At 40.9% G+C, this 17,638-nt stretch overlaps 1 protein-coding gene across 1 annotated transcript in view; it reads left to right on the top strand.

Moving 5' to 3' along the window:
* The window catches only part of LOC124177752 (A disintegrin and metalloproteinase with thrombospondin motifs 7), a 56,168-nt gene extending 39,237 nt beyond the window's left edge, over positions 1-16,931 (top strand). Inside the window, exons 4-17 of the mRNA XM_046560521.1 lie at positions 6,176-6,410; positions 9,362-9,681; positions 10,311-10,585; positions 10,675-10,821; positions 10,894-11,044; positions 11,118-11,207; positions 11,308-11,623; positions 11,707-11,834; positions 11,963-12,210; positions 12,289-12,406; positions 12,753-13,015; positions 13,106-13,617; positions 13,767-13,940; positions 14,293-16,931. Of these exons, the coding sequence (XP_046416477.1) occupies positions 6,176-6,410; positions 9,362-9,681; positions 10,311-10,585; positions 10,675-10,821; positions 10,894-11,044; positions 11,118-11,207; positions 11,308-11,623; positions 11,707-11,834; positions 11,963-12,210; positions 12,289-12,406; positions 12,753-13,015; positions 13,106-13,617; positions 13,767-13,940; positions 14,293-14,441 (3,126 nt within the window). The 3' untranslated portion in view covers positions 14,442-16,931. The remainder of the gene's footprint in view (positions 1-6,175; positions 6,411-9,361; positions 9,682-10,310; positions 10,586-10,674; positions 10,822-10,893; positions 11,045-11,117; positions 11,208-11,307; positions 11,624-11,706; positions 11,835-11,962; positions 12,211-12,288; positions 12,407-12,752; positions 13,016-13,105; positions 13,618-13,766; positions 13,941-14,292) is intronic.
* The last annotated feature ends 707 nt before the right edge of the window (positions 16,932-17,638 follow it).

Here is a 17,638-nt window from a genome sequence, read left to right as displayed (position 1 = left end):
AGTGGCCGCTGTTGGTTGCATGAGGCGCGGATCGAACATTGATATGTAAATTGATACAGCAATATAATTGATAGCGTCCTCAATTCCAGGGGAATCGAGTTCTATCAGTTACATCTCGACTCGAGAGTGCGTCAAGAGATCCTTCAACGACATTTTAATCGAATTAATATGTCCAGTACGTGGAGAGCTGCCGCATTATCCTTGATCATGCAGTTTATACCGGAACCCTCGACGCCATTAAAACGTAACGCGGAACGCGCATTAGCATTATTGATGTTACAAACAATTTATTATGCGCGTGTTAATCGTACTGCGGTGCGGATCCTCTGCAACTCCGGGACAGGATGTCGGTAATTATTGACTTGCGGTGAGTTTACTTCTTCCTTTAATAAGGCTCGATTTTACGTCGTCAGGTGAAGCAAGTCGTACAAAAAAATCTACCATCTCCTCTGCGTAGATTCGCTGATATCTCGTTGGAAATCTAAATCCCGGCCGGGTTCGTCTGACCAAAATTGCCACGAATCTACCCTCTGGCCGTCAGGCTATTAATACACTGTCTCGGTCTCTAGTTTTTGGCCTTCCCTATTAACCCAACCAATTAACCCCCGCTGATTCCAGCCTTTGATAACTTCCCTTCGTGAATGATAATCCCCGATGGTTGTTGCCTTTATACGATACTGCTCTATCCTCGAAACAGTTCGTCGAACCCGTAGCAAGGTATTTGCAGCATTGCTAAGTGATTCCCAACCTTCTAAGATCAGTCGTTTTTGCGTTTTACGAGTTCACTTGTTAACCCTTGAATGAGTTTATGGAAAAAGAGCACTCAGTTGCAATTAATGATTTTGTCACACGGTTGCAAAGTGGATATTTATTACGCACGGATGTATTATGTCAGGTTATTATAACGTTGAAGAACAAATTGCTGCGATTTAACAATTTTTACTAATTAATTGGTTAGATAAATTGAAAGAATTTTCTTGAATGAATTCTGCAACCAAACGGAATGTAATAATAGCAGTAGCTTCCACGTGACGCGAGGGATGAAATATCGTATCGTTGAAGAGATGAAAGAGAAGCAAAAGAGAATTAAAAAATACAATGCGAAAATCGTTGATTCTAATTAAAAATCAAGCGAAGTAATGCGATTATTAAATTTCTTTCGCTACTCGAAGTTATGAGAAAAACTGAGAAAATCGTCTCTGAAATAGACGATAAAGGTTTCATTGAGTTCGAAAAATATAAAACGAATCACGAAAAAATGGAAGAAGACAATCCAATATTCAAACTACAAACGATATTCGGAATAATTTTTATAGTTTGTTGATTTCGCTCTAATTTGTTATAAAATCCTTCGAAAGCCTTTGCAAACCTTAAAACTGAGTTAAATTTTATTCCCGAAATACAGAGACTGATGTAAAATTTCTGCCATGAATCTAGAAAAACAAAAATTGACGTTCGAACATATTTGGGAGTAAAAAAAAAAAATTGCGAAAAAATGCATACGTAATAAATTTGGAAAGGAAGCCCCTTGTCGTGGGATATTCATTACCGCCAATTATTCCAATTACCTAGCATGCTCGGTGATTAAAGTGAATATTCTACGTAACCGATATAAGCGCGCGCGGTATAATAACGAAATTGATCATGTTCGCAATTAACTTTTCAATTAAATCTCTGCCAGGCCTACCGTGACGGCTTGATTGGCTTTTACCAGGTGCAAAGGCCCCGTACAGCTCCCCGATGAGTTTTTTCTCTTCTCTGGATCTCTCTACTTTCTTTTAATCGCAACAGGAATAAAAATAAAAAAAAAAACTTCAAAAATTCGCAGGATCCCCTCAATATTTCATCCCTGCGACTCTATATCGGGGTGGAGACAGACCGGAAAAACCGGGAATAGTCGGGTAATTTTGCGTATCGAAATAAATCAGGAAAAAGTTAGGGATGGAGTTTATGATGGACCATCGCGAAAAACTTACTTTTTTTATAAGTTGTTTTCAATCTTCAACTATGCATCGTAAATTCAGCCAAGCTAACCTTCGGAAATAAAATTGTTGAATTTCTGATTATTCTTGTGAAACGAAGCAATGCTATGTGTCTTTGAATCCAAATTTGTGTGTAAAAATTGCACAATTTCTGGAGCTTTTGGTCGTAAAAGTCACCCAATATTACCTAAATTTAGTGGAAATGGAGGAGGTATTTACTCGCAAACCGGGTGACAAGCGACTGAAATGATTTCAACTGATTTCATTCGATTTTAAAGTGACTGCTATCCAAAGTGGTTTGCGATTCCAAAAGGTCAATATTCCTTTGGTGGAAATAGATCAGAGAATTTTGAATTATTTTCAGGGGGAAAAGTGAGGGAGTTTTATTTGAGAAAAATTGTCGCCACCTTGTCCATGTACCCCCATGTACATCTTCTCCACGGTTAACGGGGAATCGATGCGCCATATTTAAAGTCCGCGTAATTTTCTCCCCTTCGGAGTGTAAGCTCGCCCTTTTTCGCGTGATAATTCACCCACCTCTGCAGCTCGAGGCGCACTGCAGTGCACTTGAACATGTGCGCGGTGCAATGTGAGCGTAATCACGTTAGGCGTTAACCCACATGCCAACATGGGCGTGAACCTGGTGCAGCTAAAACCGCCCATCCCACACCTCATAAACCGAGCAACAAGGATTTGCTATAATAATTCATACGGCGGATGCCAGTAAGAATAATTACTCAACTTTATCGGTAAGAACGAATGATGGAGTTCTTACCGCAAGCCTGACGAAACCAGACTTCTCTGGATCCTCGGATCTCTTATGGCGGAGTTACAACGTTTCCGATCTGTTCATTCGGAATATGTTATACACGACGCATGAATATATGTATGTACCTACCTGTGTCATGTAGGTGGCCAATCGACGCGATACGCTCGGTCCGCCAAGGATATGCCAACATGATGCATGGACACTGGGTGTAATGGAGCGTAATGCTTCTTGCGTGGAACGCGTAAGAAAAATAAATAAATAAATAAATAAATAAATAAATAAGGTAAAAATCAAACGACTACGTTGAAAAAATACGCGATGAAATATACAAATGAAACACCGTCACGCGTGCAGGATGCAGACTCTGTAACTTTTCTCATTTCGATCTGCAACACTTGATTATTAATACCCGCGGTGGCGTTGGAATTGAAATTGTCAAAGTATCCAGCAGTGAATATCCAGTTATACCAAGATCCGTTGGTCGCTTCATAATTCACGTGGAAAGACGATTGGACATTTCAATTTATCAAATTGTAAATAAAAAAAAGTTTGATGTACTCCGTGATGGTTTTTCTGCTTCCCAAATGTAAATCTCAGCAATTACATTTGATAGGAAGGTTTACGTAAATTTTTCAAACGTTGCGTTAGGTTTTGAATTTTATTTTATTTTTTTTTTCAAAGGGTGAGCATCGCTACTATTTCTAGTTGACATTACTGTACGGTCTTTAATTATTCTCATTTTTCACCATAACATAAATATATGTAATTCCTGGCCCAAGGTGAAAATGAATTTTGCAGTTATAATCAAAAAATCTCTTATGTACATTGTTGTTCTTCTCCATTACGATCACCGCTATCATGTTTCTTTGCAACTACCGCGATAATCTGATGTTGAGTTCATATTGAACTGAAAAATGTAAAGAACAGATTTTTCAACTACGATGACGAATGAAATTTTTTTAGTGTAACGGGAATCCCGAGTAACGAAGTCGACCATCAATCTCGTGAAAATATATCTCATCCGATCGGCGGAGCGGAAATCGTGAAATCGATCCAGACGATTGGATCAACGTCGAGTGATCGACACGGGCGAAAATATCGATCCGCAGCGATCGGACCGTCTTACGCAGCAAGAAAATCTCTCCTTATAGAGGCGATCAAAGGGCGTCACGTCTGCGGTGAGCCAAAAGAAAGAAGCGGAACTTGGGGCCCAAGCCGTGCTGAGTCAGGCCCCTTTTTATCCGTGGCCGCGGGCCCTCTTTCTCCTTTTCTCGTCCCGTCCGCCACCCGCAATCGTTTCTCGACGCTTTGTAACGCTGGCGCCGAGAGACTTTTCACGGTTGACGCTAAGACGGTCAAGGCGGCGGCTAAAGTGACCGCAGCTAGTCGCCGAGACGGCATTCGGTCGAAATAGCGAGCAACATTGCCTTTCAGATATATTTTTATCCCATTGTTCCCGGAACTATGCGGGGGATACGCGACGCTGAATCTCATCTCTCGCAGACCGACGAACAAAATCACCGGACCGAATCGGTCGGCTCTCGCTTTTCTTCCAAGACCCTGAAGCCACGAATAAGTGGACGGCTGACTCGAAGTTCAAGTTCGTTACGTCGACCCGGCGGAATATGAATAAAAAAAGAAAAGAAAAAAAAAAAAAAAACACCATTTCGCAACGAAATTATCAACTTTCGATAGATTTACCGGTTTCGGTGATTTTGGTACCACTAGCGATCTGGTGTTATGGATACAAGTGGTACAGAAGGGCTTTCATCTACGTGAAACTGAATTTTTTATCGATAAAGTACGAGTATACCAAGTACCGTAAGAACCACTGATCCAAAACTTGCTGTGAGTTGGGTTTCAGTCGTATAATGGGCAGTTGAAGGGATTTAGAGTATGATTACTTAAGAACAAATTTCATGGAGGTGGCCAGGAGCTATTCGGGTCTACTTACCTATGCGGAAATTCTAACAAGGCTAGAAAAGTCCCCTAATTGACGGTCCGAGTGATGCGTATAAATAAGGGCCTGATCGGACACGTGACGTTCCGTATGTCAGGTCCTTGTTAGGGTGCGTGTCCCAGAAGATCTTTCATCCAGCCCTTGTAGGTGGGCTTTGCAATTAGTGACCCTCACACTCTGAAAGTTAGGCAAGCTTCGGAAACCCTAAACAGGCCCTATTAGGGTTGTTTACAACAATCCTAGTTCAACTTCGTCGGGCCTCGTATTCCGGAAAAACATCGAAACTTAAACATTGTGATTAAATTGATTGAAATTTTGTCGACTGAAATTTATGAATTCTAGAATGTGTGTAATGCTGGTTCGTTCAGTGTTTCGAATTTGAGAGATCTACATCACAAAATTCCTGGTGAAAATATTGCAAGACAATAACGCTGCGACATATCGTTCAATTTTCGTTACCTCGACGTAGCATTTTAAAATATCTCTTAACTATTGCCTAAAGTCTTAAATTCTAAACAAATAAACAGGTCAGTAAAGGTGAGACTGTCACATGCACTCTACTGGTGATCCTACAATTCTTCTTTGTAAACGGAGACGTCAGATTTAAAATGCATATTATTCATCATCTCTTTAAATGTTACTTGCTCACATGAAAATACCTGCCTTATGTGCCTACATAATCGTTATCTTCGCCAGTTGATAACAATAGTACGCGAGGCTAATTGCGTTTACGAGAAAGGAATAGCGATTAGTGAGGATATCTGTGGGAGGATAATGCTTGTGTAATATATGTGAAGCCGTAACGAGAAGAAATTCTTGATGAACGAAGCGTGCAAATGAAATCTTTCAACAACGATGCTGTGTTGCACCAGTTTACCTTTCATTCATAGTACGACTTAACGATGCAGCGAACCCTAATTGAATTTATATTGTCAATTACATTCTTGAGCCGACAATGAGACATTACGAGGAAATTCATTGCTAATGAAATCCCAACACAGCTCTAAACTCGTATAAAACTTGTAAATCATGATTAAATCGGTATATGCAGGATATATCCTGGTTTCGATATGTTTCTAATACCGCAAAAGACTAATTTATCGGTGTAATAAATGCCTATCTTCCTTCAAGGCCTAATCTTTGAAGCTACCTTTTCTATACTTGAGCTGAAATGTCACAATAAATACAAAAATCGATTCTTGACATTTGGCAAGCGCCTTACGAAACCATGCACGACAAGTGCACGAGTTACGTTGCGTACAAGTTACAAAAATCTTCGTCATAAGCCGAAGTTAAACGTCGTTGAATTTGAAGAAAAAAGTTTCTCAGTTGCCGAGGTAATTCTATCCATCTATACGAGTTGCGAAGCGGTGCCTGGCTGGCAGGTCGATCAGGGTCCGATCGGTCGACGCGTTTGCAACACACCGAGCGTAACAAGAGACTAACCCTGGTGTTGTGTTTCAGACCGGCGTACTCCGCGGGGACCACGGGGAGTTCTGGATGGAACCAGTCGCCGTTGGCTCCGGAGGTTGGGAGGCTTCGGCCCACGCGACGACGTCGACGGCGGCGTCGGGTCGCCCTCACCTCGTCTTTCGACGCTCAAATCCCGCCCCCGCCTCCTCGGAGGTCGGCGCCAAAGCCGGTCAGAGGCGAAGGAAGAAAAGGAAGAAGAAACACGAAAAGAACTGCGGCACCCGCGGTGAGACCTAATAGACGCCTCGGTAATTGCTCCCTCCTTTCCCCTGGACGCTACCGGCTCCCCAGGTTCCCTTCTCTTCTTCTTTCTATCTTTCTCTCTCACTCTTTCTCTCCCCGACCATTCTCCGATCGGCTAGTCCGGGATTTCTTGTTAGTCAATAGCAATCAGCCGGCCGCTCTCTTCGGACGAGATGGTACAAAGACGTCGTCTCCGAGCCGGATTAACAACCGTCACACTCTTCGTACATCTCGTTGAACACTGTGCAAAAAACAACGAGCTGATCTTACAGTCTCGAACCTGCTTCGGCCGAAGACAACTCGAGATTATGCAGGCAATGTGATCCGCTTGTTTAAATTCCTTCGGCAATTTCAGGCCGTCGGACGAAGTCTCGAGTAATTGAAATTCCTTTTTACTGGCACGTTGAACCTTATCGGTTCAGAGAACGCAAACTCTTTATCGGTGGAATTTCCGATGGGTCAGAATTACGAATCGCTGAATTAACGATGTTTTTCAAATTCAGAATGATTTCAATTTTCGAGAGCTTTTTATTTATCCTTAATTCTTCGTTTAGCTTTACGCGCAAATTTTGCGTCACTAATTTTTAAACGTACCAGATGAAAATGGTCATCCAAATGAGGTTCAACTTTGTTTCTTGGCACTAAGAGCCATGCTAATTATATATCTGCTTAGTCAAATCTTTATAAATGCAGTACATATAATTGTGTCTATTCTCTTGTTCGGCCAACTTGGCTAATTACACGTCAAATTATCAGCTTGTAGAGTGGATTATTATGACAGTACATGATGTTTGTGATATTACAGTTTTGAGACAGTTGAAAATATTTGTAAACTGTCAGATTGTTGGATTATAATTCTTCGCAAAGTCGAATTGTTTGACTTTTTTTTTTAGATTTTTAAGGAGATTGATTGAACCTATAATTGATTGTACTTTAGATCTTGGATTCTGTTATGGAAAAGATTCATTCAGAAATGACCAGTGTCGGTATGATTTTAAGGTCGACATTGAGCCTTTCTACAAATCAAATGTTAATTGTGAACGGCGCCATCCCTCAATCTGCATAAATCAGACGCAGGCAGATTTGGGGGACCAGACAACGCCAGAAGGAGGCTCCAATAGCGCAATTTCTAGCCAACGATTTATAGTCGGTGGAAGGCGCGTAAAATATATAACTTGACTTCAACAGAATCCCTATATTCACCCTCGTTGTTGCTCGAGGCGTGATTAATACTATCCTATGTTGAATACCTCGTTATAATTTGCCATTCGTCGGTTAAATTTAGCGGTGCACTTCATTATGTCCCTTTACCTAATGGCTATTAAATTTAGTACCAGATCAAAAATAAAAGAGATCGGACCCATTCTGGCTACGAGATTCTTCTTTCCGTAACCTTTCAGGTTGTTTTACTCTCGCAAACATCATTTTTCTTAACGCTGAATCAGCTGTAATGCTGGTACAGTCTGTTGAAAAAATTCCGGCAACATATTAATATTACAATTAATTTTGTAAAAAGAGAACCGAAATTGATGGAGTTGAATTTTATTTATAAAAGTAAATTCTGGAGAAAAATGTAAACTGAACGATTGAGTTTTAATGTCAGTCTGTAAACAACAAAAGTTTTTCCTGTAGAAGCAATATATGTATGAGAACAATAAATTATACCGTCAATCACAAAGACCAATAATTATCACAAGCGAGTTACTTATGAATAAATAAATGGCAAAGTTCAAATTAAACATCAATAACAGTCTAATGTTTCTCGCACCATAGCTTATCTGGCATCTTGCGTTACGCTATTGCATCTCTTTGTTATTGCGCAGTCACAATAAATGTATAAGAATAAAGTGACTGGAATGAGAAACTCGTAACTCTACTCCATTTAAGTTAGCTAGCTAGACTTTGTAATAGACAGAGAGTGGCCAGGTAATGAATTGTTCGTCTATATATCCGATTCTCAAGCGCCGGCTATAATTTATTCCGATTTCCAATACCGAACACTTCCAGCGACTGAGCTCTGTTATTATTAACCGGAATGTACCAGCGCTATTGAACGTGCCGAGTGTTCGAAAAATTGAAAATGAATCTCAATCACTACCCCATCCATTGTGTAAATAGCGGACCGCCATAGTGTGGAAGTGGTTGTATACTCTTGTTGCCAAGTTGACGTACCGAAAATTATCCTGGCGCCTGTGATATCTCGATTACAAAGGTCCGAGACACGTTCGTGTAACGAGTTCGACTATATAGTCTGGAAAGTGGCCAGACATTAACGTGCTATCGCAACTAAATACAAAGTCTATTTTTATCCAATTGAAAATAAATCACACCAGAAGAATCTTCTTGCCAGAAAAGCTGGTGGATTACAGATGAAGCCATTAAAAAAAGTGCTGGAGCTGCGGGAGCTTATAGTTGGCAAACTCTTTAACAATCTGTTTCTTCCTCACTTTTATTACCGGATATTTGAATATCATGCATGTAGCTGTGACTCTAAATTTTTCTGAGGCCTTTAATGACCTCATCTGTGATTGAAAGGATTAGTACCAGCTTTTACAATAGCACGTTTTCATTAAACACTGAAAACTTGCCTACTTGACGCATTGTTGCAGTAAGTTACCAATTGCAAACAATTGGAACAGTTGTGAAAAGAAGACATGAAAAACTGTTACTTTTCTGGAAAATCTAAGTATCTGAAGAACGTAAAATTTGTTTATACATCGTACTATAGAATCACAAGGTGGTCAAAAAGTATGAAGGTCTGTGTACCAATTATCCCTGGCTCTCCTATCACCTCGATTTCCACTCATCAGGCCGTAATAAACATGTTTTAGCAAAGAAGCTTCGATCTTACGTCCCATAAGTTAAAAACTGTTCTAAGAGGAATCGACCGACAAACCTCTGATTAATTCAAATATTCACCCTCGATCTTTGCAGAGCCAAGACGACTGACGGTAACACGATTGGAATGGCAAACGCAGCCTGGCCTGGTTCAAGTTCAGGGTCGAGGACGGCGAAAGCACCACCCCTCAAAGAAGTGGCATCGTTTCAAGAGGTCCGTAAGCCGAGCGCGACACGTCGAAGCTTTGGTTGTCGCGGATACCTCGATGATGGCCTTTCATCAGGACGGAGATGTCGAGACGTATTTGCTGACGATCATGAACATGGTTTCATCCCTTTACCTCGACCCGACTATCGGGAATTTCATTAACGTCGTGGTCGTTAGGATTATCCTGATGGAAGAGGATGATGGCGAGGTAAACATTTATTCAACCTTCGAATGAAAAACGACGGAATCGCGTTGATGAGGCCTCCTTTGTCAACTGAGCCACCTTTTCCGTCATGTTATTGATTACTTTTCATAATATCCGTGATTATAGTACCATTTTAGGTATTATATCGTGTCTTCTTTATTTTGCTAAGTCTTCCTTATCTCAAGGAATAGTGATAAGCTGATAAACGTAAGATGTTGAAATAATTTTAATTGACCCGTTTGAAGTCAGATGTATTTTGTTTCAATTTTTTAATCAAAGATTGTCGTGATTGCCTCTGGATAAAGTTTTCGATGGACTTCAAATATTTTTCTTGACGTTTGCGGAATTGGCAGAAGAATTGGAGTTGTAGAGATAAGAAAAAATATTAATCTTTCAAAATCAGTTTTTGGCTAAGAGAGAAAAAAAAAACTCGATATACACTCCTCTCCAAATCAATCGATAATAGAAGCCGTGTATCTTCTTAGTTTCCAACATTTTTCTTGTTCTGCCTACCAACTGTGAAATGAGATTACATCGGCCAGTGCCTGATTTTCGGGTTTTCATCTTATTTTTCAACACCTTACCTTAAAGTGGCTCACAATTTAATTTGCTTTTCTTATGTAAAACTTTAGCAAGGATTAAACGTCACCGTCAACGCGGATAAGACCCTCTACAACTTCTGTAAGTGGCAACAGATGCTGAATCCCGGCGATGATTCGCACCCTAACCACCATGACGTCGCCATCCTTGTGACCAGAGAAGACATTTGTTCGAGGGCTAGCACTCCTTGCAGTACGTTAGGTGTTGCTCACGTTGCCGGTATGTGTCAGCCAGACAGAAGCTGCAGTGTTAATGAAGATAACGGTATCACCCTGGCACACACGATCACTCACGAGTTGGGGCACAAGTGAGTAAAACTTTTTTGTGTTTGATTTTTCTGTTCTTCTTGATGATGTACGAATTTATTCTACCCTGAATTCCCATTCTCCTCTTTAGTTTCGGAATGTACCATGACACAGAGAAGATAGGTTGTAGCAGGAGGGACGGGAACACCTTACACGTGATGACGCCATCATTTGAAGTGGACACAGTGGGTGTGGCTTGGTCGAGGTGTTCCAGGAGAGACATCACCAACTTCTTAGAGTAAGTTCTGATACTACATCAACCATCCTTACTTCAGTGAGCTCTTAGTCATAACGTCAAATACCATCTCAGTCAAGGAAAAGGACAGTGTCTCGAAGACGAGCCAGCTGATAACGACTACTCATATCCTGAGCTCCCTCCAGGTGCTATGTATAACGCAGAACATCAATGCAGACTCCAGTTTGGTGTGCGCGAAGCAGCTGTGTGTTCCCCTTTACAAGAGGTGCGTTGTCCCGAATTCGAATAGTGAATGTACAACCTGAGCGCGTATTTCGATTCCGATTCTTCAATTTCAGATCTGCTCCAAGCTGTGGTGCGTTGTGGACGGAATCTGTACATCAATGCTTCATCCCGCAGCACCGGGGACAAACTGCGGAAGACACATGGTTAATATTGCCCGTGCTTGGATTTTATTATTTAAATATTTCTTGCCGTGACGTCACATCTAAAGAGATTCTACCTCACTGTCTGTGTTCAATTTTTCAGTGGTGTCAAAATCAGGAGTGCGTACCGATCGTGAACATGCCCAGTGCAATTGATGGTGGCTGGGGAGAATGGGGTAAGTGGGAACCATGTTCCAGAACATGTGGAGCAGGTGTATCAATCATGGAAAGAAAGTGCGATCACCCGGAGCCAGCTCACGGCGGTAAATTTTGCGTGGGTGAGAGGCGTCGATACAAGATTTGCAACACAGAACCTTGTCTCGAAGGAGCACCGAGCTTTAGAAGTGTCCAGTGTTCTGCTTACAATGACAAGCCTTACAAAGGGAAAAATTACACTTGGCTGCCATACTTTGATCAGAGTAAGTATATTTCGTACTGAAATATTAAATGCGTGCAGATTTTTCTTCACGCAACAATATACTCATGTATCGTCGAATTGCAGGTGAACCATGTGAACTGTACTGTACTGATACCGATGAGAGCGTCATCGTGCCTTGGGGTGAATCTGCGCTAGATGGAACTCCATGTAATGTAGGAACAAGAGATATGTGCATTGCTGGTATATGCAAGGTAACGATTGTCAGAAGCCGAAGAACGAACAAGTTTGGTCGAATTATGACAGTTAGACTACCGATTGATGGAAATAATTTGATGCTGGTGAGGTAAAAGTGGAGTCTTAGTAATGATACAATTTTCAGAAGGTTGGATGTGATTGGGTCGTTGAATCAGATGCAACGGAGGATCGCTGCGGGGTGTGTCATGGTGACGGAACGCAGTGTAAGACAACCACAGGGCAGTACGACAAGAACGAAGGTCCCGGATATAACGAAGTGGTCGTCATTCCGGCCGGATCAAGGAACATAAATCTCGAGGAGATTGGAAACAACAGGAACTACATCGGCATTGGTGTACCCAAGTCGGAAAAATACTTTCTCAACGGGAAGCGGTGTGTAATTTGTTGTGCAAAAGACGCGAACCTGGAGTTTCAAGATTAAAAGTCTGATGCTTAGGTTCCTTTGCATAGGCAGATCACCCTAGCTGGCGAATACGAAGTTGCGGGGACTCCGGCTCTCTACGAACGGGACCGTGAGCGCGAGAAGGTGCGGATTCCCGGACCAATCAAAGAAGATATCGTTGTCTACGTAAGTTTGAATATAAAAAGAAAATGTCACTGGTTTCTGGTTTATACTCAAGACGGTATCTAAATTAAACTATCGGTGGAAAATATGAACTTGTGGCCCGCTATTTAATTCCCAATGTCTTGTATCATATACTTGCATATTTCGAAGCCGAATTTTCATTGATCGAAATGCACAATATCTGGCCTTCTTGAATGTCTGAATACGTCTTGCGTAGCTTGAATTGGTTTTCCTTGTTGCTTGAACAGCTCATACCTTGTATTTTCCAGAACCTATCTTCATCACCGTTTCCATTTCCAGCTCCTGTTCTGTACTTCTCCTTTCCAATAACGTGGTCCTATTATTTTAGTTAATTTGCAGAGGTCATTACCGCAACTTTGGCCTACGTTATGAATATACGGTTCCAAAAGCCGAGCCGGACCGTGCCCCAGAATATTCCTGGGTATTTTCGGACTGGTCGTTATGTACGGTGACTTGTGGAGGCGGTTTTCAAATTTCCAAAGCATTCTGTCACGAAAGCAAGAGTGGTGTCGTTGAGGAGCACTTCTGCAAAGTTAGAATCAAGCCTGATCCGGTCACAAAGGAATGCAACCAAAAACCATGCCCTGCCAGGTAACAACATTCACGCGTTCTCGACTATCGTAAATTATATATCCCATGATCCATTGATTTTTGAACAAAGATATGCCACTTTTCTCGTAGATGGTGGGTCGGGCCGTGGCAGATGTGCACAGTGACATGCGGAATTGGAGTACGCAAAAGGTCGGTGATGTGTGTGTCATCTGGCGAGGGCGAAGAGAGTTCAGATCTTGCGCTGCCCGATGGCGATTGTAACGGAGAGATCCGTCCCGAGGAACACGATGCATGTCCGGCGCTCCCGACGTGTGAGGCGACCTCGGAGATCCCGCTGATAGTTTACGCGGGCAGCAAAGAGAACGCCTTCTACAACGTAACGTCGAACGAGAACTACGGTATAACTGTGATCAGCAGTCTAACTACTGAGAAACCGGAGATCTTGGAGTTCGACAACGTCGTGGACGGAAACAAGGACAGCTCGATGTACGACGCTAAGGCGAAGTGGACCGTCTCGGAGTGGAGCCTCTGTCAGTATGGAAAACGTACACGGGAAGTGTCCTGTCCTGCTTCTGGAGGTTGCGACCCCTTAGCGAAGCCGGTTTCAGTGGAGGATTGTCGGATCGGGAAATGGGTCACTGGTAAGATAACTGTTCTCCAAATTGGGTGGTACCGCTCCAGTCTAAACTGCCTTCACCCTTTTGCCAGAACTCAATTTAAGCGTTGATAGTGCGGTGTAACGTGACCCGATCGTAATTCCGATTACTCATCCCAGACATTTGCATTTCAGGAAAATGGAAATCCTGCAATGCTACTTGCGCCTCCAAGACCGGCGTCAAAAGACGTAACGTTGAATGTCGCGACAGAATAACGAACTCGTTGGCCAAGGATTGCAATCCGGCGCGACGTCCACTGGGCATTCGAAGGTGTAACATGAGGAGACAGTGTGACTCACCAGTTCACAGTGAGTTGTCTAGATATATTGAGCCATTATCTGAGTTATTTAAATCATACATCGATACCTATTTCAAGCAATTACTACCATCAAAGATTTCTAAATGTTCCAGCGTTATTGTGCCACTCAGAAATCTACATTGACTTCTATTTTTTTGAAAGAGTCGTGACGTTTGCTGTGTTGGATTCAAATCATTCTCTCATGAAATGATTCGTGGAAACAACTTGTTTCAACGCATATCCACAGCTTTTGATGATAATCTGTGGTCAATATGTATACTAATGTATAACTCAACTACTGGAATAGATTCAGTGATTTACCGTTGTCTCGTACGTGAAGAAAAACGTGAAATCTCTTCCAGGTTGTAGAGACACTCTGGACTCAACGACATGCGACAAGTACAGCCACATGTGCAGCGTATCCGTGCCACTCCGGGAGTCATGCTGCGTAACTTGCTCCCAGGGGCGACGACACGTACGCCATAATCGACGTCATTTGTCACGAGAGTAATCCAGGAGAAGCTGGAACTGCTGCAGTCAGATTCAGAGGTTGTGAGGTTCCCTCTTCGCCCGAAGAGACCAGTGACGATGTGGAAGAGAACGTAGCTACCCAATTCCGAGATTAAACAATCGAATTCTGTCTTGTTCATGTGACAAAGTGAAAGTGACTGAGTGCATTTGATTGGAGTAACTCGACGCGGTACTTATTTGATGAAACGACGTCGCTTCTAGAAGACGAATTCAAATCTCGAGTTGCTGGTAGTCTGGACAGTGTCATTAGAGTACAATTTCTCTTATTTTTAAAAGTAACGTCTTATCAAGCGACATTTAAAGCGGCCGCGGTTATTATGTAGGGCAGAATTAGTACGACAAATACCTGCAGTCTTTGGCCAAGTGACATACTAACTTTTTACATTTAACGTTCTAGTTTTAGTTTGATTCAAAGATATCGTTAACTTAAATTCTGGCGAGTTAAAGGTGAACTTTTTATCAGCTCTACTATTATGTGACTAAAATGGAGAAAAGGCACCGAGTTTCGTATTGGTTGCGGAAAAATAGAATGTCAAATAAAGAGACACAAAACTCATTTGCAAACACGTAATGATGATAAATTCCTGATTATTATACTGAAATGTTAAGTACTCAGCACTCATCATTTATTGAGAGTTTGGGCTCAAAAATTGTAAATTTTGTTTTTCTATTTCCTGTTCTGCTCAGACATAGTCATTTCCGGTACCAATAATCAGTATAATAGATTTTTTTTATGGAGGAAACATAATTTCTACGAATAAAATCTATTTCTTAGCTTGAACAAATCAAGGAAATAGTAGTATGGGTGATTGATAATCGACATTTGAATATAATCTCATTGCCAAGTATCTATCGACAATCTGAGAATAAATAATTAATTAAAATAATTCATTGCTAATACACTTATCCATGGTTTATTTGGATTTACAATTTTCACGTCACTGTGCGTGAATTTCAGTGTTGATACCTACTAATTTTGATTTATACGTAATTACTGATAGTCTAAGTTACAAGTGAATTAATTATATTGGTTTCTATCATCCCGAGAAAAAAGCATTTCATTTAAATCAAATGAGTCATTATCAAAGGCTGGTTACTAATGTTATGTCGATTAAATATCATTTTTAGTTTCGAAGAGCATCTACTAATGCATTTTCTAACCGATATGAATGCAATGTATTATAGTATAAACAGGTACATACGGAATTGTATGCCACGTCTTTCAATATCAGTCAATTTTTTTTCCGCCGTCGGTAATAAGACTCGGTTGGCTTTACCGGCTGGTTATTAAGTGTCGGTAGCTATAAACGGTGTACTTTTTCGATAATCTGGTCAGCTATAGGTAAGATATCCGCTTCAGCGCAAGGTTACCAGTCATCGGTAAAGAAGAAACCATACGCAATGTTTATTTAATCATTCGGGCATAAGTCTGTTTCTGCTACGAACTAGCATTTATCGATGGAGTCACCTCAAGGTATGCCTCGAAGTAAGATCGTACACTCATGAAACGAAAGAATCGGCGTATCAAACCGCGGAAACAGCCCAAATCGTAGTCGAAAAAATTTTAATTGCACTGAGCACGTCGTTACATTCCCGCTCTCGAATGGTATGAAGGGTTCATACAACAATCTGAAAACCTTCATCTGAACGTATCCTGGAGCTTATGCTAAAATGGTTTGTTATAATTCGTTGGTTCGTACTTTTTCTTCCATGCGTTACGAACTTTGGTTCAGAATAATGGTCACTAACGAGCATTGCATGAGATAACATCTCCTCAAACAGCTCAACAGTGTGAATTACCACCGACTAGTAAGAAGATTATTAATTTTACGTTATAAGAGAAACTAAAGCCTACAACCAGGAGTTTGGCTTTTTAGCTGATTGGAACCTATATGTCAATAAATTTCATGATTCGCAGTTTTTGGACACATTCTCATTCCACAAAGTTTTGGTTTACATTGAGATTTTTCATTCATCAGAATTTCTGGAAATGAATATTGGTTGTCGGAATAAGTAGAAAATTATTAAATCTAAGATTCATTTGCAGGTCAAAGTCACCACTGGCCAATGACTAGCAACTGCCAAACTGGAGGGTTTCGAATTCAGCCAAAATATTTCATGCTTCAAAAGTTCAAATCCAATGAATTGTAACGAATTGATCGTCATATACATTTGCAATTATTTATTTTTTTTTTTTAACTGTAGTCAGTACGCGTTGTATTATCAGTTTCATTGATGAACCTTTACAAGCTAATTTAATAGCGAATATTTTGTTAGTTCATTATTCAATGACCAGAATATTATACCTTCTTCACTGAGATGCGTGAATTCCAATTACTAATCGTAACGCCACCAACCTTCTTACGCTCGCTAACCTATTCTTAGTTTAATCTGATGAATATCTGCTGACTTTAAACAGACATTTATTCACCGAACCATTTTTCACCCAAAAAATTGTAATCTCACAAACTTTGTAACGTGCAATAATACGAGATGACTTACGATGTTCCGATGTCTGTCAGGTCTGTTTAATGATCGGTAGGAAATAACTTACGTGGGTCAGGTTTTGTGACGATTAATTGATAAAATTTTTGAAAACGACTATTCTTCAACAAGCGTAGGCCAACAAAGAATATCAGATTTAAATGCTGACTGCATTTTCCAAAAAGTTCATTAGAGATAATCATAGTTTGAATTTTTCGTTGCGAAGAGATGACTTTAATAAAGTTCGAATCCAATATTTCCAGTCAATTGCCACGTGAACTGCTCCAATTTTTGTTTAAAATCTGTTCTTGACACTCAACAAATTACATTCTGGATGTAACACTGTGATACACATGATTCACAACCAAATTTGACAAGTCTCGAGAGGTGAGAGTAACCGTTGCAAACAGCACAAATGAGTGTTACACAACCCAATCCAGCCTAATCTAGCGTGGCAATGAATCAAGTGAGTCAGAATGAGTAAATCGGTGCTTGTTGAAACAAAATTGAAGTAGCAAATTCATCGACCGTGAACCCTGCAAAAGTGAAGCATGACATGGGCAACAATTGAGCATGCAACGCACGCACGAATTGTCGGAGCTTGGAAACAAGCGTTCACCTTCCGGTGAACTTTGTATCTAGGTAAAATTCTTCCCTTCACAGTCTCAGTTTAACCACAGCAATGCCACCATA

This window comes from Neodiprion fabricii, chromosome 3 (genome assembly GCF_021155785.1).
Source record: "Neodiprion fabricii isolate iyNeoFabr1 chromosome 3, iyNeoFabr1.1, whole genome shotgun sequence".
Lineage (NCBI taxonomy): Eukaryota > Metazoa > Arthropoda > Insecta > Hymenoptera > Diprionidae > Neodiprion > Neodiprion fabricii.
This window is presented reverse-complemented; position numbering and strand designations above follow the sequence as displayed.